The following is a 27,281-nucleotide window of genomic DNA, read 5'->3' as shown; positions in this document are numbered from 1 at the left end:
GCATCCTTGGTGTATCTAGACTGTGTAGAGCCACACTCTAACCCGACTGAGCTACCTGGCCAGGGTAGTCCATTTATTTTTAAATACAATTTTTCCCACTATTATGCTTTGAAAACTTTACCACAGGAAGTAGCATTGTATATGTGGGGAATTTTACTTTGGCATTGTGCCAATACAGAAAAAGATTCTCGTCATATTTTCATCTTCAAGAGAAAAATATGTATTCTTGTTTTAGGACTCTGAGATTGTAGTGATAAAGTTTAGTTAGTTTTTCAAAGAAAACCAAAAGGCTCACTGTTCTATACATGCTGTATGTTAAAGTATATTATAATAAGTTGAGAATCTCAAAGTTCTGTGATTTTTTAAAATATAGATATAATATTCTTAATAACATTCTTAGTTGCTTAGATGGCAGCACCACAAGTAACAAAGATAAAATGTTGGAAAAGTTAAGTTACTAGACTTCTTTTTCATTTCATTTGTATTTAATAATTTGTTGAATAGTTAAAGCAGAATGCCTTCAATATGTCTTTAAGCCTGGAAGAAAGTAGGCTCCTTTGAAATTAAATTTCAGCAATGTAGTTGAGTAGTGAATTAAAACAATTCACAATGCTGACTTTCAGTGCTTCTGAAAGCAGGAAGTGTATTACAGACACACAGAAATATTCCAGCCCAAAGGACATCCCTAATGCCATATGTGGTAAGAATTTGTCACTAACTCACAAACCACTTCTGTGATGCAGTGAATAAGCAGAATTGGTCTTTGTTGGATGTTTCCAATTCAATATGTGAAAGAACTTTGTTTTTCAGTGTCTTATAAGTAATCATTAGCTTATGCTTTAGAAGGAGACTGACATATCGTTGGTGCTCAAGGTTTAAGACAGAATAAGGAAAATTGTACTTAATCTTTTGAGCAAGGTTTTAAATCTTGGTTTCTGGGACCCCTTGTTAAAACACAAAAATTACCTGAGTATGTTAAGGACTGAGTTAAATATTCTGACTTAGCTTATGTGATTGATTTCTTTAAATAAAATTACTTTCGTTCTAGTGCTCTTGCTTTCACTGCTATTTGAAATACTAATCTTAATGTTTGCACTTAATAAAAACAAATCATCCTTGGGGTTAATTTTTTAACTGTGAGCTTAGAAAAACAGGAAAATGACTTGCAGAGAATTGGGGTTAGCGAAATTCAATGAAGAACTATTTGAATTATTAAAATTTTGAAAATTGTTTTTCTAAACTTGAATTTTCTTCTCTTTTTTTAAATACTTTAAGCGATTAAGAAGATTGTCTACCAAATATAGAACAGAAAAGATTTATCCCACAGCCACTGGAGAAAAAGAAGAAAATGTTAAAAAGAACAGATATAAGGACATATTGCCATGTAAGTTTGAAATGCCCTCCGTTGTAATGGAAATGCTAATTAGCAGTTTGTAGCCTACACTAGCTTTAGTCTTTCTAGTGAGTTTGCTTGCTAAGGAGGTAGTAATTAACCTCTCTTTTAAGGTACACTGTAAGTTAATAATTTGTAATTGTGCTTCTTGTTTTTCCTTCTCAGAGTAGTTTTCTTTTACTGTTTAATACTCTGATACTACTTTTAAATAACTGAGAAATTCAAGTAAGAAAATCTTTTGGATTGTCTGTTCAAAGTTATTTTATTAAAATAAAATATAGTCCTGGTTGTGGTGTGGCTCAGTGGGTTGAATGCCAACCTGTGAATCAAAAGGTTTGATTCCTGGTCAGGATACATGCCTAGGTTGTGTGCCAGGTTGAAAGAGAGGCAACCCTTCAATGTATATCTTGCACATTGATGTTTCTCTCTTTCTCTTTCTCCCTCCCTGCTTCTCTCTCTAAAAAATAACTAAAAGCTTTTTAAAAAAAATATATAAACAGATAATTCGATAAAGCTGAATAAATTTTGTAAAATGCTATAATAAATATTTATTTTTATCTATTGTCTGTTCACAATGAGAAACTTTGTTGATTATTCATGAAAAAATGAACCATAAAATAATTCATGCCTGTAGGTCTGCTGTTCTCAGCATTCTAAATATTTGCCTCTGAGAATATACATTATACAGGGTGGTACAAAAGTAGAGCTACAATTGTTTGTGGAAAATAAAACAATAATTAATAAAAAATACAAGAATAAACTGTTTCTCATACAACTATAAACCTACTTATGTCCCACCCTGTACTGATAACATTATATTCTAGTGATAATAATGCAATTATGTTCGTAAATAGCATAGTAACCATTCATTAAGCTTTTGGAAAATACACTCCACTTTTCTTCCAGTCCACCTCAGAATAGGGATGGTATGGGTTTCTTCTGGACAGTGTTAAACAAGACAATCTTGAAATACTCTTACTGTGTTCTGGAATTAATATGCATAGCCTAGGCTTACAGAGACAGTTTCTTGCCCTGGCTGGTGTGGCTCTGTGGATTGAGTGCTGGCCTGAGAACCAAAGGGTTGCCAGTTGGATTCCAAGTTGGGGTACATGTCTGGGTTGTGAGCCAGGTGGCCAGTATGGGGTACGCGAGAGGATACCCACAAATTGTTGTTTATCCCCCTCTCTTCCTCCCTTCCCCTCTTGTCTAAAAATAAATAATTTTTTTTTTTTTTTAAAGACAGTGTCTCCATTTTTGTCTATCATCTGGGGAGATGAATCTTAAACAGCTCCAGGTTATTGTTTTCATAAATTGTGTTTCATTCATTGTTTTTACAAAATATATTGATCATATACTGGGCACTGGGGGTACTACAGAAAACAAAGTAGCAAAATCTCCTGCCCTTATGAAGCTTATGTTCTATTCAGGGTGTTGGGTAATGAATACAAATAACGTAGGTGGTCAGTCAAATGGTAATTAGTGCTGTATTGAGAATAATATAGTAGGGATGTGGAGCATAGAGAAAGCGGAGAATAGAATGGGGAAGCTTTAAAATTTTGAATAGAGATGGAAGGTCAGTCGTGTGTTGTTAAATTGGTCCTCTGAAAAATAAAAGCCCTGATTTTGTATTTTTGGCCAACTTCTATAGTAAATGGATTATTTGCCATAATCATCATAACAAACTTATGAGGTAGATACTATAATACGCCACTTTGAAGATGAGAAACTGAAACATGGAGGTTAAATTAAATAGCCTGTCATAGAGCAATAGAGTATATGAGGATTTAAACCCAGCCAGTCTGTATTCAGAACATTGGTTCTCAACTAGGGTGATTTTGCCCTTGAAGGGCTATTTAGCAGTGTCTGGTGACATTTTGGTTGGCAAAACTGGATGTACAGTAGGCAGGCTGCTATTGGCATCTTGTGGGTAGAGGCCAGGGATGCTTCTGCTTTCTACAATACAGAGGCCACAGTCTCCCCATAATAAAGAATTATCCAAGGCCAAAATATCAATAATGCTGAGGTTAAGAGACCTTGCTTGCCCTAGGGCCTGAGCTAATCACTGTGCTATATAGTCAGAGTGGCAGTGCCTTTTTTCCTTTAAATTATATAAGGTTTGATAAGCCAGTTTCCAATAAATTTCTAAGTCATTTTGATTTAGAAAATTATATTAAAAGTAATTGTACTTAGAGATGTATGTTTACTTATCATAAGAATAATGTTATCAGTTTCTTTTGCATGTTTAGTATGTCCAATGCTTGCAGATACAGTATTTTAAAAATAGCTTTATTGAGCCCTGGCTGGTGTGGCTTAGTGGGTTGAGTGCTGGCCTGCAAACCAAATGGTCGCTGGTTCGATTCCCAGTCAGGGTACGTGCCCGGCTTGCAGGCCAGGTTCCCAGTAGGGGGCATGTGAGAGGCAACCACATATTTATGTTTCTCTCCCTCCTCTTCTTTCTCTTCTCCTCTCTCTAAAAATAAACCTTAGGGAAAAAACTAAAATCGCTTTTTTGAGATATAATTTACATGTCATAAAATATACACATTATAAATACACAATTCAATGATTTTTACTAAATTTATAGAGTTGTGCAATGAAATTTTAGAACATTTAACCACCCCCAAAATATCATTTATGCCAATTTGCAATCTTCACCCCAGGCAGCCACTGCTCTGCTTTGTCTCTATAGCTTTTTCTTTTCTGGAAATTTCATATAAATGTAATCATAAAAGTGTCTGGCTTTTCTACTTACCATGTTTTTTAATTCATCCATATAACATATCAGTAGTTCATTTCTTTTTATTTTACACTAATATTCCATTGCATGGTTATACCACATTTTGTTTAACCATTTGCCAGTTGAAGAGCATTATGAACAGTGCTGTTATAAACATTTCCATACAAATTTATATGTGGACGTATGATTTTATTTCTTTTGGATTAGATACCCAACGATGGAATTTCTGAGTTTATGGAAGCTTATGTTTAACTTATTCAGAAACTGATAAGCTTATTTTCAAAGCAGCTGTGTACTACTTTACTTTCCTACTAACAATATATGATAGTTCCAGTTACTCCATGTGTCTGCTAACACTTGTTACTGTCTTTTTGATTGTAGTTATTCTGGTGGTAAATTTAGAGGTATCTCATTGTGGCTCTAAATTGCTTTTCTCCAATGACTAATGATGTTGAGCATCTTTTCATGTTGTTTTTATGTACTTGTATATGTTCTTTGGTGAAAAGTGTTTTGAAATCACTTGTATTTTTTTCAAATTTGATTTTTTTTATACTATTGAGTTGAAAAGTTGTTTATATATCCTAGATACACATTTTCTGGGGGGATTTTTTTTTTTTGTCTTTATTTAGATAAAGATATATGATTTGTAAGAAAAAATTTTCCCTAATATAGTTTGAGGTTAGGGACTGAAATATGAAATAGTCTTTATGTATGTGGGATTGTTCAGTACCATTTGTTGAAAAAACTATTCTTTCTGCATTGAATCACCTTGGTACCTTTGTTGGAAATCATTTGAGCCATACATTTAATTCTATTTCATTGATCTGTTCTTTGGTTCATAGGCTGGCACTCAATTCACTGAGCCACACCAGCCAGGGCTTCATTGATCTATTCTTAAGCCAATATCACACTATTGTGATTACTATAGAGCTATATACTAAATTTTAAGCAAGAAATGTAAGTCCTCCATCTGTGTGGGTTTTTTTTTTTTTTAAACTGATTCTTTTGCATCCTTTGCATCTCAATATAAATTGTAGGATCAGCTTGTCAGTTTCTGCAAAAATTCCAGTAGGAATTTATAGATCAATTTGGGAAGTATCATCTTAAAGCATATTGACTCTTTCAGTCTGTGAACATGGAATATCTCTCTCCATTTCTTTAGATTTTCTTTAATTTCTCTAAGCAGTGTTTTATGATTTTCTAAGCAGTGTACAAGTCATGTTTTTCTTTTTTAAAAATATAGTTTATTGATTATACTATCACAGTTGTCCTGATTGTTCCCTCTTGATCCCCATCTGCCTCATACCCCATTCCCTCCAGCAGTCCACCTCATGCTCCCCCCACCCGCCCCCACACACACTTAGTTCATGACCATGGGTTATGCATGTAAGTTCTTTGGCTACTGCATTTCCTACACTGTTCTTAACAGTTCCCTGTCTATTTTGTACTTCTTAATACCTGCACCTTTTCCCCCATTCTCCCACTTCCCCCTCCCTGCTGATAATCCTACAAATGGTCTCCATATATACAATTCTGTTCCTCTTCTGCTTGTTTTCTTAGATTGTGTTTTAGATTCAGTTGTTGATAGTGGTGAATTTTTTGCCATTTTAATGTTCATAGTTTTGATCTTTTCCTTATGTAATTCCCTTTAGCATTTTGTATAATAATGGCTTGGTGATGATGAACTCCTCTAGTTTTACCTTATCTGGGAAGCATTTATCTGCCTTTCAGTTCTAAATGACATCTTTGCTGGATAGAGAGGGATAGTCCTTGCTTTTCATCACTTTGATTACTTCTTGCCAGTCCCTTCTATCCTGCAGAGTTTCTTTTTGATAAATTAATTGACAGCCTTACGTGAACTCCTCTGTAGGTGACCATCTGCTTCTCTCGTGCTGCTTTTAAGCCTCTATCTTTAAACTTTGATGTGTCTTGGTGTGGTCCTCTTTGAGTTCAACTTGTTTGGGACTTTCTGTGCTTCCTGGACTTTTATGTCTATTTCCTTCACCGAACTAGGGAAGTTTTCTTTCATGATTATTTCAAATAAGTTTTTGATTTCTTGCTCTTTCCCTTCTCCATCCGGCCCCCATATGATTTGAATGTTGGTATGTTTGACATTGTCACAGAGGCTCCTTAGCCTATCCCCTTTTTTAAAAATTCTTTTCTTCTTGCTTTTCTGATTGTATGTTTTTTTCCTTATGTTCTAAATCATTGATTTGATTCTCAGCTTAATCCATTCTCCTGTTAGTTCCTTGTAAATTTTTCTCCATTTCACTTAGTGTAACCTTCATTTCTGCCTGGGTCTTTACCCTAATAACCAGTGTTTTGAACTTTGCATCTGACAAATTGGTTATTTCCATTTTGTTTAGTTCTTCTGGAGTTTGGTTCTTTTCTTTCATTTGGGCCGTATTTCTTTGTCTCTTCATTTTGGTAGCCTCCCTGTGTTTGCTGTGTATTTGACAGAGCTGCTTGTACTACCTGTCTCAGTGGCATGGCTATTGAAGAAAAGCTCACTGCCAAGTTTGATGGGGTGGAGCTTCAGATCATTGCTAAGGTGGGTCAACCTGTGGGAACCAGGTTGATGAAGTCTCCGATACCGTGTTGCCTTTCTGTGGCTCTGTATGGGCAAGTGCTTAGAAAGGGTACAATGCCACTGCCTGGCCTCTGGAGTTTTGTCCAGGAGGAAGCCATCCCCTGGCACTTGCCCTGATGCAAGATGCTTCAATTTCTCCACTCTGCCACTGTTGCCCTTCCAGCAGCTGCCCTGGTGCTGAAGCCCAGAGGGAGTGAGCCTGCCTGTCTGTTGAGGGCCCTTTATGGGGAGACCTTTGAGAATACAGTTCTGCAGTTTTTTCTGCCACCCCAACCCCTGTGTGTTTTTACAGCCAGAAATTATGAGGATTTAATCTTCTTGGGCTATGTGGTTTGACCTGGGGCTAGGATCCCACGTTCCCTAAGTATCTCTCCCAACATACGACCACCCATCCTGTGCCTCTGTAGCTCTCCATCTCTCTGCTCTTCTCTGTGCATCTCCATGTGTCTCTCCCTCTCCAACCCTCTGGATGAATGTGACTTCTTTAAATCCATGGTTGTTGGTTTTCCATACAGCTTAATTTTTTTCCTTTGAATCTGGGTGATATTTCTTTTGTAGTCTAGTTGTACTTTTTGCTGTAGCTGTGCAAGGAGGCAAAGTGTGTTTACCTATGCCTCCATCTTGGCCAGAAGTCTAGATTTCTTTTTTTTTTAAAAAAATCTTTAAGCTATTACAAATGGAATTATTTTAATTTTATTTTCAAATTCTTTTTTTATTGGTATAGTTTACCCTCAAACAGCACAGATTGGAATTGCGCAGGTCCACTTATACATGATTTTTTTTCAGTAACTATTTTCGATTTAAAGTTAGGAGTCCATGGATTTAGAGGGCCAGTTATGCACTGCTCTTTGCCAGGGGACTTGAGCATATGCAGATTTTGGTGTTCCCCGGTGGACAGAGTCCAGAAATCAATCGCCCACAGACAGCAAGGGACAACTTAAGTTTTGGAGAGTCAGAAGTTGTAAACGAATTTTTGACTACTTGAGGTGGGGAGAGTTCAAGGATCAACTGTATATTGAAATACAGTTTGTATTTTGTGTATTGATTTTTTTTTTTTTAATCTTGTGACCTTCCTGGACTGGTTTATTAGTTTAGTATTTTTCTGCGGATTCTTTCAGGTTTTTTTTAACATACGGAATCATGGCATCTGCAAATAATGACAGTTTTTGCTACTTTTTAGTATGGATCTCTCATTTGCCTTTTTACATTGGCTAGAACCTCTAGCATAATGTGAACTTGAAGTGGGCAGAGCAGACATCCTTGCTTTTGATCAATTAAAAGTAGGTTCATCACTGTTTAAAAAAAGTTTTTTTCTGGACCTATCTTGGACATTTGATTTATTTTATACTAGAATACTGAATTCAGTACCAGAATTAGGAAATTTCTGGGCACTCCCTGTGTCAAGGATACCTGTGCTTTGTGTGTTGTGAAGGCTAAAACTGAGCTGGCTAGCCTTTAGGAGTGATGGATCAGGGTATTCTGCCTGTCTAATGTTAATTATGGAGATCCTTTTATTTCTTAGACCTCGATTCAGTCACTAGGTGGTTTCTCTTTCCTTGGTAACAATCTTATCTATTTTCTTTTTGTTGTCATAGGTTGTTGATTTCTGTTCAAAAAGAAAAAACACTGCTGCTTTAAAGAGTCCCTTGGGTAGCCAGCATTGATTTTCATCTATTTGGAGTTGGGCCCTTGGGAAATTGTAGAGGCAGTCAGCAAAACCATGGAAAGAAATTATTGTTTTCACTTTCTTGTTAGTTTTTATATTTTTTTCTGCTCACTTTTATGCTTAGTAGGAGCACCAGTGAAGAATGTTAAAATACACATAATGATGTGTGATATAAGCAACATAATATTTAAATTCTCAGTAATATACTATGATTGTAAATAGAAAGTAGTGACTATAAAATCTGCATGTGCCTTAGAAGTTTGTTGGGGTTTTTTTAAGTCATTTCTGTGTCCCATCTTGAAGTTACTGAATAAAACTTATTGCAGTATGGGACTCAGAGTTCTTGTGTTTTTAATTTGCTTTCTCCAGCCCCCAGCTGTTGTATGATTAGAGAGAAATGAAATAAGACTGGAAAAATGCTAGTAATTATTAAAACCTGGTAGTAGATATATGGTGATTCATTATATTGTTATATGTTTGCCTATGCTTAAAATTTTTCATCATAAAAATGTTTTAAAATCCCCAGCTTGTATGTAGCAGCCTAGCACCAGTCTTGACTATTATTTGGTAGCTACTGTTACTATTTGGCTTCAGCACCCCCAGAAACATTTACTGAAGATCCAGTGGTACACAACTGTTTTACAAAGTTTCTGCCTTTGAGATACTTTGAGTAGAGGCTGAAAAAGTAACAAATACACAACAACTTGTGTGGTATGATTACATTTGTGCAGTTTTTCAAAGTATGTAGCTCTATGCATAAAAATTACTTCTGGAAGAAAAAAAGAACCTTATTATAGTATCTTTATTGGGAAAGAGTGAGAGAGTCCTAGAATTCAAGGACAGGGGAAGATTATTTTTATTTCATATCTTTAGGATTTAATTTTTAAAAATCATATATATTACTTTCATTTTAAAAAAAATTATGTAATCTTAAAAATTATATTTTGGGACTTACTGTGAAGATTATTTTTTACCCTAAGTAGACATTACCCAATAATAAATAGTATTGGCCAAGTGCAGTATTAAAGCACTTTTATGTGTCATCTTAATTCATTATTTGTCATAATTTACTTAATTTTTATTATTTTTTGTGAAATATGAAAGTTAGATTTTCTAATAAGATTTTTGCAAATGGGCTTGTGTATTGATGGTTAGTGCTCGCCATGTGATATGCTTGTTAAAAACTGCAGAGATTTAAACCCCAGATTCTTGTCTAGTAAATGTGGGATGATGCCTAGGAATTTGTGTGTCCAAAGAACTCCTGAGATTATACTGATTGCATCTTTAAAACACAGCTTTACCTCATCAAATTTTTGTTTTTAAAGAATGACTTCCTGTCAGTATGATGTTGGACGTTATCCATCTGATACCTAGAGTCAGTTTTTCTTTTTCAAAGTAAATACTTTTTGTTATTTAATCTTAACTTATGGTTCATTAGAAAATGCCTGTCTTCAACAGGACATAATTTGTGAAATCCTGTTATTTATTTTGCAGTTGATCACAGCCGAGTTAAGTTAACCCTAAAGACACCTTCTCAAGATTCAGACTATATCAACGCAAATTTTATTAAGGTATGTTAACTTTAAATGGTGTTTCTCGGCCATACTTAATGTCTTCCCACATACTAGTTTACTAAAGTATTTTAAATTGCCTAAACATGATAGCAACAGCAAAAGAAATAAAAATAAAATCATAGCCCTGACACATTTTTATGTGATTTCCTTTATAGTATCCTTATTCATAAAGTTTCGTGATAGTGGAGATAAATTTTTCTTTTTTTACATTGAAAGCTTATAAACACTTTACCTATTGCTAAATCATCTTTTCTGTTGTCCCTTTGAGTTTCTGTACACAGATGTACATGGTAATTCCCTGGTGTTAAATAGGTTATTTCCAGTTTTTCTTGATGGTAATATTGCAGTGAATATTATTGTTCTTATGAAAAATTCATAGGATAAATTACCAGTGCTGGAATTAGTGTGTAATACGGATTTAAAATTATAGAATATAAACTTAATATTTAACACTTTTGGCAACTGTCACCATTTCAAGTGGCAACCCAAAATGCAAGATTAAATATAGTCATATATTTAACATTTTTTGGTATACTCTTTGATCAAAAGCAGTTAAGTTCTTAATGTGGTTATCAATAGAGAGACACATTTAAACTATTTGATTAAATAAAAGACTTAAAGTGTTCTTTGTTTTTGAATCATTATAATTTTAGTGACAGTATAATTTTAGTGGTTTATATATGGTATGTATACATACATATTTTAATATAATGCTTTGTTGACAAAAGTATTAGAGTGGTAAGAGTTATGTGGTAAAAATAATATTATCTATGCCAACACTGGACAGTAATGGTTTCAAATAAGAACCTATTTTTTTCCCCAAAAAGTCAATTTTATCACAAAACCCAAAACATGGAGATAAAATATCAAAAAAACTGATATGTCGGTGGTTTGCTGTTTCAGATGTAGTTCATATTTATATTCTTTTATAAACATTTGCTAAGTATTTATAAAATGACATTTGTTAAAAGTTCTAGTTTTTAACTGCACTTTAATAACACTGAGCCATTGTATGATTCCATTAATGCTTGTTTAGTATTTTAGTCTGTTACCTTGTGTGATCTGTTGTTCTCAGGTTATTATTAGAAACATATAGTAGGCACACAATAAACTTTAAGTAGAATAAATAATTGAAAGTAGCTATGGAAGAATCTAGCTAATAAGAAAGAACTGTTGACTAGTTTTAGTATTGTTTTTAGAATCAAATGATACTTTATGTTTCTGCTACAGTTAACTTTGTTGACTCAACATTGGGACTTTTCTTGTTAATTCTTAGGTAAATAATAGTTTCTAAGTGATGATAAGGCATTTAATCATTAATTCTTTGTACTGTGTCTAATAAATACACAAAAGTAATAACATTTCATCCAAAGCTAAAGTTAATAGATTATATTTTGTCATGCTTTTATGTACTCTGAAAGAAAAATTATTTGGAAATGCTTTAAGTAAAAACCAGCAGTGTTACTAATAAAATTTGGAACCTTAAAATTTAGGTAAGGAAATATTTTTTTGATAATCATACTGAAATTTGCTTTTAACCATTTTAGGGCGTTTATGGGCCAAAAGCATATGTGGCGACCCAAGGACCTTTAGCAAATACAGTAATAGATTTCTGGAGGATGATATGGGAGTACAATGTTGTAGTAAGTAATTTACTTCTCATAATCCATTTTGACAAGTATTACATGTAATGACATTGGATGTTTTACTGAGTAAGACATGGAAATACTTCTTAGCCATAGTGATATCTTAATTAAAGCTAATATTTACTAAAAAGTCAGAAACTTATTCAAGGATGTTTCATTAAATTAAGAGGAGAGCGTGATTCACTTCAAATCTTGTCCTGTTTATGTAACTAATAAGACAGCTATGAAATGAGATGGATTGATAGATGGATAGAGGGAGAGCGATATGATAAATCCAACACAGTGCAATATTAATTGTAGAACACAGATGGCAGTTACACAACTTTGCATTATATTAAAGAATGTTGGAGTAGGGGAGCAAATGTAATAGCCGTATGTTTAAAGACAGTTTAATGGCCCTGGTGGCTCAGTCGGTTGGAGCATAATCCTGTACACCACAAAAAAAAAAAATGGGTGTGATCATGGCACAGACTTAATCTGCAGTCAGTGCGCATAGAGGAGGCAATGATCAGAGAAAATAGATGTATTTTTCTCTCTCTTCCCCTTCCTCTCTCTCTAAAAAATCAATAAAAACATAACCTTGGGTAAGGATTAAAAAATAATAAAAAAAAAAGACCGTTAAATTCATTCGACCTTTAGATAATTTTATTAAATGTAATTTCAGCTCAGAAGTAAACCTCTAAGATTCATAAAGTTTATTTTGTTGGTATATAGCCCTTGTTTGGAAGATGTGATTTTGACAATTTCTTTAACTTATACTTTGCATATTAACAAACTATATAAATGATCCCTGAAAGTATAGTCTTCATACTTTTCATATTAAAACTACTTTTTTTTTGCCTGGTTAGGGTGTGTACAGGAGGCAACTAATTGATTGTTCTGAGTAAAAATTAATTCTTGAAATCTATATTTCATTAAAAGGAGAAAATTGTGTTTAATTCTTTCTCTTATCCCCCACACTTCTTTTTTATTAGATCATTGTAATGGCCTGTCGAGAATTTGAGATGGGAAGGGTATGTATACCTGTTAACACTTAAAAATAATTTTGGCGTATTCATTTTGTCTCTTTATTTCTAAGGAGATATATATATTCCTGGTCTTTCATTATATTTTGAGCCTTGTAGTTAAAGCAGATACTTCTTTGTGTGTGTGTGTGTATTCTGTTATTGCTTTTACTGAATGAAAGGAACAAAGTATAAGTACATTTTATTACATACCGAAAATAATAGATTTTAATGGTGCTGTAAGTAGAATACTATTTATGGACTGAAGTGGAGAGACATTTTAAAAAGAGGAATAATGCCCTGGCTGGTGTGGTTCAGTGGATTGAGTACCGGCCTATGAACCCAAAAAATCAGTTTAAACTCCCAGTCAGGGCATGTGCCTGAGTTGTGTGCCAGGTCCCCAGTTGGGGGCATGCAAGAGGCAACCAATCAGTATATGTCTTGCACATTGATATTTCTCTCTCTCTCCCTTCCTTCCCTTCTCTCTAAAAATAAATAAGTAAAACCTTTAAAAAAACTAAAAATAGTAATAAAATTGAGCAATGAAAATGAGTTAAATAAAATAATTTAATTATAAATTTACAACGAATATTTTTATTTCTCTGCCTGCAAATACCACTACATTTTTTGTTTGTTTATGCTATCCTCAAAGAAAATTCCTTAATCTGAAATTTTTAATACTGGTATTTTTATGGCCTGTACATGTAAAAATTAGTTTTAAATCTATTTGATCTCCTGCAGCATCATCTACTATGTCTTCATTGTTGGGGGTGGTAATATTTATAGAATAGGTACTAAATTAAATTTATGTGTGGTCTTCATAAGTGTGACACACAAATCAAACTTAGAAAACAAGTTATGTGGTAATTTGAAGTTTCCCTATGCCAATGTGGTTCATTAATTAAAACAAAAATTAGTTTTGTTGTAAAATTTTTTATTAAAACATTTTTTCAGTAAAGAATATGCTGCAAAAGCAAGATAGTGCATCTTTCAGTTATGTGAAATATAATAACACATAAATCATCGCAAAAGCTTATTTTAACTGATAGTTTTTGTCATTTCTTCCAAACCAATTTTTAAATTTTTAACAGTAGTGGAAGTATTCAGTAATATTGGACAAAAAATAAACATTTTCTGAAATTAGAACTTAAACAGTTTTAGAAATTGTTAACTGTTTAAGTGCTGTTAGTATGTACTTCAGTACCATTGTTAATTGATTATCTTAGGAAATTTAAATTTTATTCTCCTAATAATTTCTTAAGTTACTAGGTGTAGGACTTATTTCTCTTCTATTAATAAGCTCCCCATATATATCAGCAATAATACTTGATTAAAAAAATAAGTTGTATTGAGGGCAAATTTTTTTTAAACTAAAGATTTTGTGATTAATAGTGTTTTGTTAGAAATAAGTCGTCAGAGAATTCAGACCTGCTAATTTGTTTGAAAACCTTGACTTAACTATTGGCTTAGAATGTGACCGAATGGAAAGAGCATAAGTAATGAAATCAAACAAACCTACACTTCACTAACTTTTTTGACCATTGGTAAACTGTCCCCACTAAGCTTCACTTTACTCACCTCTAACATGAATGATATATGCCTATATATCCAGGTTATGAATGTATTGATGTTTAACACATAGTTTTTGGTACAAGTAGTCATTAGTTTATACCTGGATTATAAATACCGATACATCCTTTCTTAGTTACTGCGGTATGTCAGTCACACAGCTTCAGTTCTTAAACTAATCTTATATAGCTTGTTTTCAAGATGTTAAAACTTTAGCAGGCAGAAGACCAAAAAACCCCTCAAAAATAACTTAATCAACTTTATTATTTTCTATAACCTACTGGGAAATGAGGTTTGTGCTTTTAAACATCCTAAAATATTAATAATATTGCTCTAAGCCAAAATAACACACTCTGCAGTTCTACTTTGTTGCCTTCTGAGCAGTATTGTCAGCTTAGGGTTAATTCCAGCCCATAGGTAATAATTTTACTTAATATATTTGAAACTGTAAGAACATAGCAAGAACTGATACGTTTCCTGCTGCCTGAAGGCTTATTTTAAGCTAGAGAGTCATTTAAAGACTTTCATTTTAGTGTTACTGGGTTTTAAAGTTGTTTTCATTTTTTAGCGGCAGAATCATTGTGTATTTTTATTAAGTTAGGGTTTCTTACTTAACCAAATTTTCTGTGGGGTTCGGTATTAGAAAACCAGTAAACATTGAGGATTCTATTTCTATACCTGTATAAAATGGGAAGATAAGAGGGGAAACTGGTTACACTTTCTGTAATTTCAAGTAAAGGTGGATAGTTTAAATTATGCATTATGCTTGTACTAATGAGTTTTTTTTTTTATACCATGAACATAACATTTGAAATATACTGTTATTTAGTACTTGCAACAGTGATGTAAGATAAGAATTATTATTCCCTTTTTTACATGTAAGGGAACTAAAGATCAGTTAAACAGGAAATTAGTACTTGTGAAATTCTTTGCTACCAAGTAGTATGCTCGTTCCACTATGCCACAGATTTTACACTTAATGAGAATTCAGCCAGATATTATGGAGATTTTCATTTTATGGACTTTGAAACTTGCCTGGAAACCCTTCATCCTAAATGGATTTTGTATCAAAAGCAGTTTTTTTCTTTCTAGAGTATGTTTTTAATAATGTTCTTATGATCAACTTTGGAGAGCACACAGTAGCCGATCTTTAAGGATGATTGGATAAGTTTGAGCTATCTTAGATCCTTGCTTACTGATGGCAGTTATTCTGTTTTCTGGGAAGGAACAACAAGCTGAACACTAGGGCACAAAATCAAGGAAAACTATCCTATGGATTACTAACTTTTTTTTTTTTGATAACAGAAAAAATGTGAACGCTATTGGCCTTTGTATGGAGAAGACCCTATAACATTTGCACCATTTAAAATTTCTTGTGTAAGTACCTGTTTTTATGTACATTATTTAATCAGAAAATTGGCATACTAGACTGATGATTGATTAAATTGTAACACAGTATGAACCCTTTTTTATATAAGCCAAGCACTCAGCGTTTCCATTGTAAATCTCTACTTAATTATACTAAACAAATATTAATAACGTTTGTTTTTATACCGCTTTAAAATTTAGAAGCTTTGAGAATGACTTTCATAAATATATGTTATCACTTGTTACCTTATGTTAATAGTGTTAGTCTTTGTATATAAGTTAATGAGTGTAAACGAGTAAACAAAGTAACTGTGTTTTGAATGATGTATTTGAAACCCTTGATGACTATAGTTTATCATGCTTATCTTTCATATTTGTCACACTCTCCAAAATGTTCTAATTAATATTGTACAAAGATGGCTTTAAGAATTGCCATCCTAGACATAAAGATTTTTCCTTTATGGCAGATAATTTGATGAGAAACTTAAAATATACAGCTGTTTAATGAACTCTTGAAATGCATTAAATTGAAATTCTCAACACAAATCTGAGAAAATGAAATATTTTTAAAAATGAAAGAAAAAAAGGTAAAATGTGAGCTTTAAAATAAAAACCACAATTTGCTTGGGGTTACACATGATGTCATCTTTCTTAATTAGCTGAAAAAATGTATTTTCTTATTTACTCAGCTCAAAAGACCTATGATTGAGCAAACATGAAAATTAAATACTTACCTATATTAATCAGGGTTTTCCAGAGGAACACAACCAGTAGGATGTGTATATATAGAGAGAAACAGGTTAATTATATGCAATTGGCTCACATTATTATTGAGGCTGGCAAGTCTAAAATCTGCTGGGTGGGTGGGCAAGCTAGAGACTCAGGCTCATTTCTCATTCAAAGACAATCTGTAGGATCAGGGAGAATTGATGTTGCATATGAAAGCAGTCGACTGGAGAATTCTCTTTGGGGAGACTGGCCCTTTTGTTCTATTTAGACATTGATTAAGTTGATATGGGCCATCCATTAAATTTTAGAGGGCAGTCTGCTGTGCTCAAAGTCCATTGATCCAAATACTAATCTTTCCCCAAAACACCCTTACAGGAACACGAAGAATAATGTTTGACTAAATATCAGTTATTTGATATTGACCACTCAGTGGCCCAGCCAAGTTGACATACAAATTAACCATCACATTCCCCCATCTCAGAATTATTGTTTTTGGCTTTGTTTTCCATGGTTAAATGAAAAACAGTTTCTGTGATTTTACTTCTCATTAGTGAGTTCAGGAAGTCCATAATTTTATGACTGACTTGTTACTTGTTCTTAAAATTTATGAATTCCTTTGATGAATACACAAAGTTTAGTGCTTCCTGGGTTGACATAGAAAAGGACTCAACTTGTATTACATAATCTCTTTTAGAAAATACAATGTGTTTTTGTAATGTTAACTATAACTCAAGAGTTCAGGTACCTAGATTTAATATGCAGTCAATACACTTTAAGTCCTAGTTAGAACGAAATATTTGTGGGTTATATATAAACATTTCAAAAACCATACTGCATTTCATATTATTTGAAATTAATAAAAACCAGTAATACATTCCACATTGTCTACTTCTCTGAGGGAATGCCTCCCTCCTCACCAACCCAAAAAGTATTCTGTAATATTAAAAAATCCTCCAGGAAACCTAGTTCTGTGCATTGTGGTTGTGTTGAACATTTGCAGATTTAAATGTGATAACTGTACTCGGTATTATAAAATTCAAGTGAAAATATGCAGTGCTTAACATTCAACAACAAAACAACTTGAAAGTTTTGAACAGTAGATCATGAATAGTAAAACACAATAATTAATAGAGAAGAGAATCATTTGTAATTTGAAAAAAAGGTGAATTGATTTTTGGGGGGTAGTTTTTCAATTGAACTAAAAGAGAATTAAGAAGTCCTCTTGATGAGGTTTGATTTGATTAGCAATAGCTGGTTTGATTTGTCAGCATTGTTATTGATCCTTGCTGAAAAAGCAAAAATTTTTTTATAAGATTTCAAAATGAATGGTAACTTTTTAATGACTTTTTTGGTATTTTATTTATTTTTTAATTTATAAATCATGTTTGTTCTAATTCAGTTGTCTCAATTTTTCCCCCTTTACCCCTCTCCACCCATTCTACCCCCACCCCCGTCCCAGTCAATTCCCACTCTGTTATCCATATCCATGGGTCATTCATACATACTGTCTAGTCCCTTCCCCTTCTTTCCACCATTGTCCTCTTTCCCCATCCCCTCTGGTCACTTTCAGTCTGCTTCATGTTTCCATGCCTGTGGTTTATTTTGTTCATTAGTTTATTTTGTTGAACAGAGTGCACTTAGAGGTGAGATCATATGGTATTTGTATGTCTTGTAGTTGATTCAGACAACTTAGGATTTGTTAGAACTGATGTTAACAAAAATCAAATTTAGAACTACATAGCAAGTTGGTGAAAATAACCATAGTAAGTTACTTGATTACTTGGCAGTCAGAGTGTTTGAGACTGAGGAAGAACAGTGTAAGAAGCTCTCTTAGCTTAGGGATGAGGAGGTAGTATTTGTAGAAGTGGTAGGACTGGGTAACAGGAGCTCAGTCTTCTGTTGCTCTATGTAAACCACTTACCAGATGCTGGCATAGTATCCAAAGGTTAATCTAACCCACTGCTTGTTTAGAAAATAAAGTTTTGTTGGAATACAACCAGGCCCATTAATTTACGTATTTGCCTATCACAACAGCAAAGTTTGAGTAGATGGAGACTTTATGGCCTGAACATCTAAAAATAGATACTAGCTCACCCTTTATAAGCAAGAGAAAATTAAGTCTTGGGACAATGTTTTCATCCATACTCTTCATAGATGAAAGTAGAAAACATACTTTTACCTTAATGTTATTTGAAAAGTTCAAAATAAATACGATTTTAAAAATAAAAGCCACAGTAATATTGGATTGTTTTTATTAATAAAACAGAGTATGTTGCTCTTGACAGTCACTGTCCTAGACTATCTTTGGTTTTAACTACAAAGGTAAAGAATAGTTTGCTTAGGGACAAACTGACCTAGAGGCTTTATTCTGATACCTTGACAAATGACAGTAGAAGACTTTTAAAGTGGTTATGTTATCCTTAATCAGAATAACAATTTGGGAATTTCTGAGTGTATCCCCTTCTTCACATGGCATCCAGTTGACTGAGAGTGGAGTGTTATGTAGGGAAAATTAAACTCTATGGAAAAATGAAATGGCTGAATGTGGTGGTAGGTACTAAGATGTTACATTTTGTTTATATTATTTCTATTATGTGATTCTGGTGATGGTGGTTATTTTTATTGGATGATAGACTTTTAGCTAAGTAATTGGTTAACAGACACTTCTGCTTAAAAATATGTATAGAGTGCCACCCGCTTTCTCTTCTATGAGGGGGCAGAACAGCATCCCCAGCAGACACAGAAATGCTGATCTTTGTGAAGACTTTGACTAGGCAAGACCGTCAGCCTTGTGGCTGAGCTCATTAACACCAGTGAGGATGTCCAAGTTAAAATAAAAGACAAGGAGGGCATCTGGTGTGACCAGCAGCATCTTGTTTTTGCTGGCAAACACTAGAGGATTGCCATAGTCTCTTAGACCTATGACATTCAGAAAGAGTCTGCCCTGTACTTGGTGGACTATGCAGGGTGGTATATTTGAGCCCTCCCTTCGCCAGGTTGCCCAGAAGTAAGACTGCAGCAAGATGATCTGCTGCAAGTAATATGCCTGCCTGCACCCCCACGCGGTCAACTGCCACAAGAAGTGTGGACACACCAACCTGCACCACAAGAAGGTTAAATTAAGGCCCCTTCACCACCTCCTCTGCCCGCAGAGTGGCCTTCTGCCTGAACCCTGTGGCCCTGGGGCCTCAATAAAGTTTCCCTTTCATTGACTGGGCAAAAGTAAACATAAGAAAATAAAAGTATATATACACGTAAATGAAACTTAAATTCGTGAATTTTTAGAATGGTTGTTTTTGTACTTACCAGGTACACCGGGAATTTTAAATGTTGATTTTATATTGTGGACTTTATGAAGTTATTCTTTGTTTTGCTGTGTACTATTTTTGTTTTAATGTTGTCACTGTCTCACGAGTGTTTCCCTTTATTTAGGAGGCTGAACAAGCAAGAACAGACTACTTCATTAGGACACTCTTACTTGAATTTCAGAATGTAAGTTATTTTTCATTTAGAGATAATATCTAAGGATAATTTTTAAAGAGAAGACACAAATCATATACTATCTTCAATAGTTAAAGAGACTTCAGATTTTTTTAGTTATGTACAATATTGAAGAAACTCAGGGTGTAATATTTCCTTTAGTATCTTGAGCATTTTGTATCTTGAGCCTTACACTTACCAAATTAGATAATGTAGTTTAAATAATAGTAATATAAATTTTAACTTAGTTAGAACAGCTGTCTGTAAAATAAATTTACTGTATTTGGAATACTTGGTTTCTTTGCTGCAAATGTATTTCCTCTATTGCAGTAGCAGGTATTGCATTGTTTAGATGATTATTATCCACTTTTACAGTTTATAATATTTTAGAAAGGGACAAGCCACTGTCAAAGCTAAGTAATTTAGGTACATTGTTTTCATTTGAGGCTCTTGATTTCAGTGTTTCAGAGCTATATAAAATGATAATTTGTCCAGGAAGAAGTCAAAGAAAAATCTAATGGACATTAGAGAATGCTTGTCAACCTTTTCCTCAATGTATTTTTTTTTTTATTATCTTAATTTAGCTTATTTTTATTATCTGTAATTTAACTTGCCCATAATGAAGTTCATTATTCCCTACTAGTGCATTAGTAAACATACTTGCAACTCCTACCTTACTGTTTACAAGAAGACATGGTTCCAGTACTTTTACTGCTCCCTATGACTTGACTAATAATTTGTCCCTTTAGTTGAGTCATTTATTATACTTTGGTTGCTATTTCTTAACTTACAGTATTAATAAATAGGTGCCGAATTAAACTACAGTAGTGTGTCAAGCATTTCAACTCTCTTAACTTTATCCTGGTAGATACTGTTTTCTCCATTGCACATAGATGAAGATAGAGACTTTTTAAGAAGTTAAGTAGCTTACATAAAGTTACTCAATAAATGGCAGAAATAGAATACAGTTTTAAGCTGGATTTGAAGCAGGTGCTCTTTCAGTTAAACACCTAAATTAGCCAATCTCAAAGCATTTTGATAGCAGGACTGTCCATGTTCTTAAAAATGTTGACGATTCCAGGAGCTTTTGTTTATGTGGGCTTTATCTTTTAATATTTACTACATTTGAAATTTAAAACAAGACATTTTATTTATTTTTTTAAATTTATTTTCTTACTTATTTTTTATTATGCTATTACAGTTGTCCCAGTTTTTCTCATTTGCTCCCCTCCACCCAGAACCTGACACTCCCTCTGATAATCTCCTCTCCTTTGTTCATGTCCATGGGTCATGCATGTAAGTCCTTTGGCAGCTCCATTTTCTATGTGCTTTACACCTCCCTGTCATCTCAGTATCTTCACCTTTTCCCCCATTCCCTCAGATCCCCTCCTCACTCACCACCATCCCAATGTTCTCCATATTGATGATTCTGTTTCTGTTCTTCTTGGTTGTTTAGTTTGTTTTTTAGAATCAATTTTTGATAGTTAACGCATTTATTGCCATTTTAAAGTTCACTCTTTTGATCTTTTTCTTAAATAAATCCCTTCAACATATCATATAATAAACTTTAGCTTTACCTTGTCTGAGAATCTCTTTATCTGCCCTTCTGTTCTAAATGACAGCTTTGCTGGATAGAGAGGTTGTCAGTCCTTGGTTTTCACCACTTTGAATACTTCTTGCTAATCCCTTCTAGCCTGCAAAATGTTTTTTGAGAAATCAGCTGACAGCTTTAGCACCTCCTTTGTAGGTAATTATCTGCTTTTCTCTTGCTGGTTTTAGATTCTCTATCTTTAACCTTTGGCCTTTTAATTACGACATGTCTTGGAATAGCCCTTTTTGTATCCATCTTGTTTGGGACTCTCTGAACTTCTGGACTGGCATGTCTATTTCCTTTACCAAATTAGGGAAATTTTTCTTCCGTTATTTTTTCAAATAGATTTCCAATTTCTTGCTCTTTCTCTTTTTCTGGCACCCCTATTGTTCAAATGTTGGAATGCTTGTAGTTGTCACTTATACTGTGTCAACTACAAGATAGATTAAGTTGTTGTCTTATACTGTCCTTGTTTTATTAATTTTTTTTTCTTATTGTTTTGATTGCTTGGTTTTGCTTCCTTATGTTCCAAGTCATTGATTTGCTCCTTGGCTTCATCCACTTTACTGTTGTTTCCCTGTAAATTGTTCTTAATTTCAGTTAGTGATCCTTTTCTGGCTTTATGTTCTTTATGCTGTTGAGATCCTCACTAAGTTCTTTGAGCATCTTTATAACCAGTGTTTTGAACTCTGCACAATAGATTGCTTATTTCCATTTTGTTCAGTTCTTTTTCTGGAGTTTTGTTCTGTTCTTTCATTTGGGCCATGTTTCTTTAGGCAGCCTCCCTGTGTTTGTTTCTATGTATTAGGTAGGGCTGCTTTGTCTCCCTGTCTTTGTAGCATGGCCTAATTTTAAATGTAGGTGTCCTTTAGGGTCCAGTGGTACAGCCTCTCATCACTCAAGCTGGGTACTCAAGGTGTGACTGTGTGTGGCCTGGGTATACCCTTCTCTTGTAGTTGAGCCATGGTTTCTGTTGGCAGGTTAGTGGCAGGGTTGGGGAGGGGTATGTATGTGGGATTTACCCAGGTCAGTCAGCTGCAAGGAGTGGCTGTGACCACTGACCAGCAACCTCCACCATCTGTGTAGGGTAGTGTAGTGGTGCTCCGATGTGGTTTGTAGCTGTCCACTGGGTACATAGACTCTGGGGTTTCCCTGGTGGTTCAGGCCTGGTGTGTTTTGCCAGGGCCACCCTGCCTGGGCTATAAAGCAATCTGAGATGGCTGCAACTTGTGCTGGGTTTGGAGATTCCTGGGTGAAACCAAGCTGTGAAGTTAGGCTGGCTGCTGCTAGTGCCAGGTCAGGGGTCACTTAGCAAGAGGTATGGAGTAGGGGTGGGGGCTCACTGAGGCCCACTGTTGCTTGTTTGAGAGGATTTGGGAAGTTGTGAAGCATGAACCAAGACCAGCTATTCATATGGAAAAGGTACTGTTAACAGCTCTTAAGTTTGGTGGGCCAGAGTCTCATGGGGTCTCCAGAGAGGGGCAAACCAAGTTAGCTAGGTTGGTGAAGTCTCAGATATGGCAATTGCTTGCTTGCTCTGTGGCTCTGTGTGTGAGGGTTCTAAAAAGGGACAATAGCTTCTGCCTGCCTTTCTGTCAGAGAGAAAGCTGTCCCCATGCTCTCGCCTTGACGCCAGACACTGCTGTTCCCACCCCTTGTATGTCACTGGTGTCTCTCATGCTGCTACCCTGGTGCTGGAGCACAGAGGGGGTGAGTCTGAGTAAATCCTTTTGTGGGTTCTTTAAGAGGAATTGCTTGGGGCTCCAGAGGTTTCTTCCACCCATTCGGTCCCTCCCTGCTGGTTTTTACAGCCAGAAGTTTTGGGAGAGTTATCTTCCTGGGAGAGTTATCTTCCTGGCACTGGAACCCAGGGCTGGGAAGCTTTGTGTGGGGCTGATACTCCTTGCTCCTGAAATATACCTCCCAAATTTTTATCCATCATTCAGGGATATGGGACCTGTCTGATCTGCATTTCTGCCCCTCCTACCAGTCTGGATGGATGTGGTTTCTTTCATTGCATAGTTGTCAGGCTTCCATTCAACTAGATTTCTGACACTTCTGGGTGGTTCTATATAGTGGTTGTAATTTTGATGTGGTTGTGCGAGAAGGTGAGCAGAGTTTACTATGTCGGCATCTTGATTGGAAGTCCAAGGCATTTGCTTTAAAAAAGAAATACACAAGCACGTATCCCATTAGTTTTGAAAGTGATGACATCATCATAAATCATGCAGTGTCGGGAGGACCCTGCTGTACATACATGAGAGAATGAAAGTGAAAAAGGCAAATAACACCTTAGTGTACTAAATAGTTTAGAAAATAGTTTAAAACTCATAGATCCCTTGAAACTATTGGGGGATGGGGTTCCCCACACCATAGTGATCTGAAATAAGACAAATAGGTTTGGGGTTGGACAGGTTCCTTTCTAATTTTATTTTTCAGTTTAAATATTATGTTAGTCTTATAATTACAGTAATTGTAACTCAGTGCTTATGGTATATTGCTCATCAATTTACTACTGTAGATTAATTAAATAGTATACATAGTTTAATAGTTAAAGAGCATGCTCTGGAGGTAAGACTGCCTGAGTTCAGATCCCACATTTGTCACTTGTCATGAAATGTTACATAAGTTATTTAATCATTTTGTCTCAATTTTCTTACCTATAATAAATTGAGGGTAGTATTAACAGTACCTTCTTTGTGACATTAACACGGGGATTAAATAAATTCTTACACGTGAAGCCCTTAGGTCAATACTAGGCATATAATAGTCGATAGATGTAGACTATCATTGTGTTGTTTAAATGTAATACCGAATATCACGTAACTATTCTTAGGAATGGCAGTAAAGTGAGATGCAGCTTTTCTATGTGTTTTAAAATTTGCAAATGTATTTTCATAATTACTGAATTTTTTTTATTCTTGAAGGAATCTCGGAGGCTTTATCAGTTTCATTATGTGAACTGGCCAGACCATGATGTCCCCTCATCATTTGATTCTATTCTGGATATGATAAGCTTAATGAGGAAATACCAAGAACATGAAGATGTTCCTATTTGTATCCATTGCAGGTACAAAAGTATTTTCCAGATTTTTAAATAGTTTGGAATATAGCTGGCATTATAATATAGGTGATAGATTATTGTGTTTTGAAACCTAATTTTTGGATTTTCATTAGGTAATTATATGGGTTTCCAAATCATAAAAGCTCCCTGAATCCTGAGGCTATTTTCCTTCTGTTAAGTTTTAAATTACATTCGTGTTTTTTTTTTAAACAAATATTTATAAAGTTAGGCCTTGGAGAGGGGGTTTTTGTTTTTGTTTTTAATCCTCACCTGTGCTTACTGATTTTAGAGAGAGGGGAAGGGAGGGGGAGAGGGAGAGAAACATTCATCAGTTGCCTCTTGTACTTGCTGACCCAGGACTGAACCTGAAACCTAGGCATGTTTCCTGAATAACAGTTGAACCCATGACTGGTTCTAGGGATGACACTCCCATCTATTTGAGCCAACCTGGCCAGGGCTACAACAGATTTTTTAAAAGACTTTCATTCATAGTACTTATTTCATAAAACTGCTATCAGTTTGCCTCTTTAAGTGACTTGGAGATGTACTGGTTAATTCAGTAGTTAAATTTTTTTTTTAATGGAGGTGAAGCACTGCAGATAGTTTATCTAGTTTACCTTGTTGTAATACCTCTACTAATGAAGTGAAAGGGCTGCTTTTTTATTTATGATCCAGAAAGGGTAACTTGTTGATGGAGATGGGAACAATCAGTTAACAGCTAGGTTAATTAAAAAATATTTTGCTGTAGTTAATTCAGTGGTTAGTTGACCTTTTCATCAGGTAATTTACTGGTTAAAAACAAACAAAAAAAATGCTTTTTTGTAAAATTAAAAGATAAAGCAAATTCTTTGGCTTCTTTTACAAGTTAGTTGAAATTATATAAACAACAGTTTATTCAGTGGCCAGTGTTATCGCAGAATCTTTGAATACATCTGTCATTATTTCATAAAGACAGATGTATAAAAGTAGGATTTCTAAGTCAAAGGATGTGAAATTTTTAATGTTTTTAATACACATTTTTACATTTAAATAAAGCTGGTGTTAATTATATTTAAGTCCTACCACTACCGGTTTGTGGGGTACCTGTTTGCCCCAGAGTCAACACAATACTTTTTGTTTGTTTTAATGCTTGTGATAGGCAAGTTTATGGGGGGGGGGGATCATTCATAGTTTTTTTTTTTTTTTTTTTTGTGAGTTGCTTGCTTATATACCTTGCCAGTTATTTTATAGTTGTGGTCATTTATCTCTTAATAATTACATTACGAATTCTGTATATATTGAGGATGTTAACTTTTAGTCATGGTTTTTCATGGTTTTTATTCTGCTTGTTTTGTGATGTCTAAATTTAAAATTGTTGTTGAGAGTTGTAAATCTCTTTATGATTTCAGTCTGTTGAGGTAGGCTTTAAAGTTCTTAACACATTAGTGCTTCAAGTTTTGCCTATATTTTTTAGCACTTTATAGTTTAACATTGTATTTTTAATCCATTTGTAATTCTTTTATGATTAAGGTATTACATAAGAATTGGATATTTGCTCTCCATTGTTAGCTAACTTTCCCTGTACCCTTTGTTTGAGTGGTCAAGTCTTTCCCCTTTAATTGGAGAATCCACCATTATGTAGTAAACACTTACATATATTCAGATGTTTCTAAACTTTTCTGTTTTGTTTTGTCTGTGTCTGTAATATTATATATTTAAACTGTCAAGTTTTAAGTGTGTATTTTTTAGCTCTAGTAATTCTTGACTCAAATTCTAGAAATGTTTTAGAAATAAGTGAAATTGACAAATGTATCAGTGGTTTAAAATGAATATTACTGATCATTAAGAGCTTTTTAAATTATACTAAGTTGCTTATAATGTATTTTATCATGTCTTTCTAGATTACATATTTAACAGAGTAATTCTAAATTTTTTAAATACGCATTAAAATAATGCTCAACTTTCTTCTGCCTAAAAATTACTCTACTGATGTCAGTAACGTTTTTAATTACTCATAGTGACTCTCAATCCTGAGGTGCATATTGCCTCCCTCTGTTTGAGAATCAGTTGCTCTAAAGTATTTCTGTCATGTTTTAAAATAAAAATCCTGTGGTATTTTATTTAACATTCTCTAGGTTCTGTTAGTTCTTCAGGAGGTGAGAGGGGGATCAGGGATCTTTTGTTGAATCACTGCTGGTGTTCAAGTCAGTCTCAGGGCTTGTAGCATTCTCCATCTTTCCTGTACCCTTTGCAGATTTGAAATGACGCACTGTTTTCTCTTCTACTCTAAAGCATGAGAACTATCTTTAAACAATGAATAAATTTATCTCTGCCAGATACTTCGTTAACAAGACAAGGTTTTCTGAGGTAGAATGAGGCTTCTGCAGTAAACGCTCCTAGGTATTCTGTGAGTCACTTAGTGTAGAAAGTTCTTTAAATTTATTAAAAACAAAATACAAATATTAATGTTATGGATGTTTGCCATGCACATACAGTACTTTTAAGTATAAGTAGGATTTGTCATATTTCTTAAATGATTTTTTTGGGTTCTAAATATTAATATGTTTTTAATTTAGTTTTTTAATAAAAAAAATCAAAATTTTTTTTAAACTTTGTATTCATAGTGCAGGCTGTGGAAGAACAGGTGCGATTTGTGCCATAGACTATACATGGAATTTACTAAAAGCCGGGGTAAGAATAATTTTTATATAACAGTACATCCAATTGAGCTGTTAGGATACATCCAATTGAGCTGTTAGGACCAATTTCAGTAAATTTCAACATGTTTTGTTGTACATGTTACTTTTTTAGAAGTAGGTTTGCTATCAAATAATATAGGTTAGTGAAAAGGTGTAAATGATTCACATAACATTGAGATAACGCTCTGGGCA

General features: G+C 34.3%; 1 protein-coding gene across 1 annotated transcript in view; it reads left to right on the top strand.

Moving 5' to 3' along the window:
• Positions 1-27,281, top strand: part of PTPN12 (protein tyrosine phosphatase non-receptor type 12) — an 87,940-nt gene that overhangs the window by 32,317 nt on the left and 28,342 nt on the right. The window contains exons 2-9 of the mRNA XM_054563930.1: positions 1,276-1,384; positions 9,881-9,957; positions 11,508-11,603; positions 12,581-12,619; positions 15,485-15,556; positions 19,709-19,768; positions 24,275-24,417; positions 27,015-27,081. Of these exons, the coding sequence (XP_054419905.1) occupies positions 1,276-1,384; positions 9,881-9,957; positions 11,508-11,603; positions 12,581-12,619; positions 15,485-15,556; positions 19,709-19,768; positions 24,275-24,417; positions 27,015-27,081 (663 nt within the window). The remainder of the gene's footprint in view (positions 1-1,275; positions 1,385-9,880; positions 9,958-11,507; positions 11,604-12,580; positions 12,620-15,484; positions 15,557-19,708; positions 19,769-24,274; positions 24,418-27,014; positions 27,082-27,281) is intronic.

Source organism: Pteronotus mesoamericanus, unplaced genomic scaffold, assembly GCF_021234165.1.
Source record: "Pteronotus mesoamericanus isolate MK-2021 breed Mesoamerican mustached bat unplaced genomic scaffold, CSHL_Meso_final scaffold_85, whole genome shotgun sequence".
Classification (NCBI taxonomy): domain Eukaryota; kingdom Metazoa; phylum Chordata; class Mammalia; order Chiroptera; family Mormoopidae; genus Pteronotus; species Pteronotus mesoamericanus.
The sequence above is the reverse complement of the archived record's forward strand: the minus strand, read 5'-3'. Positions and strand labels throughout refer to the sequence as shown.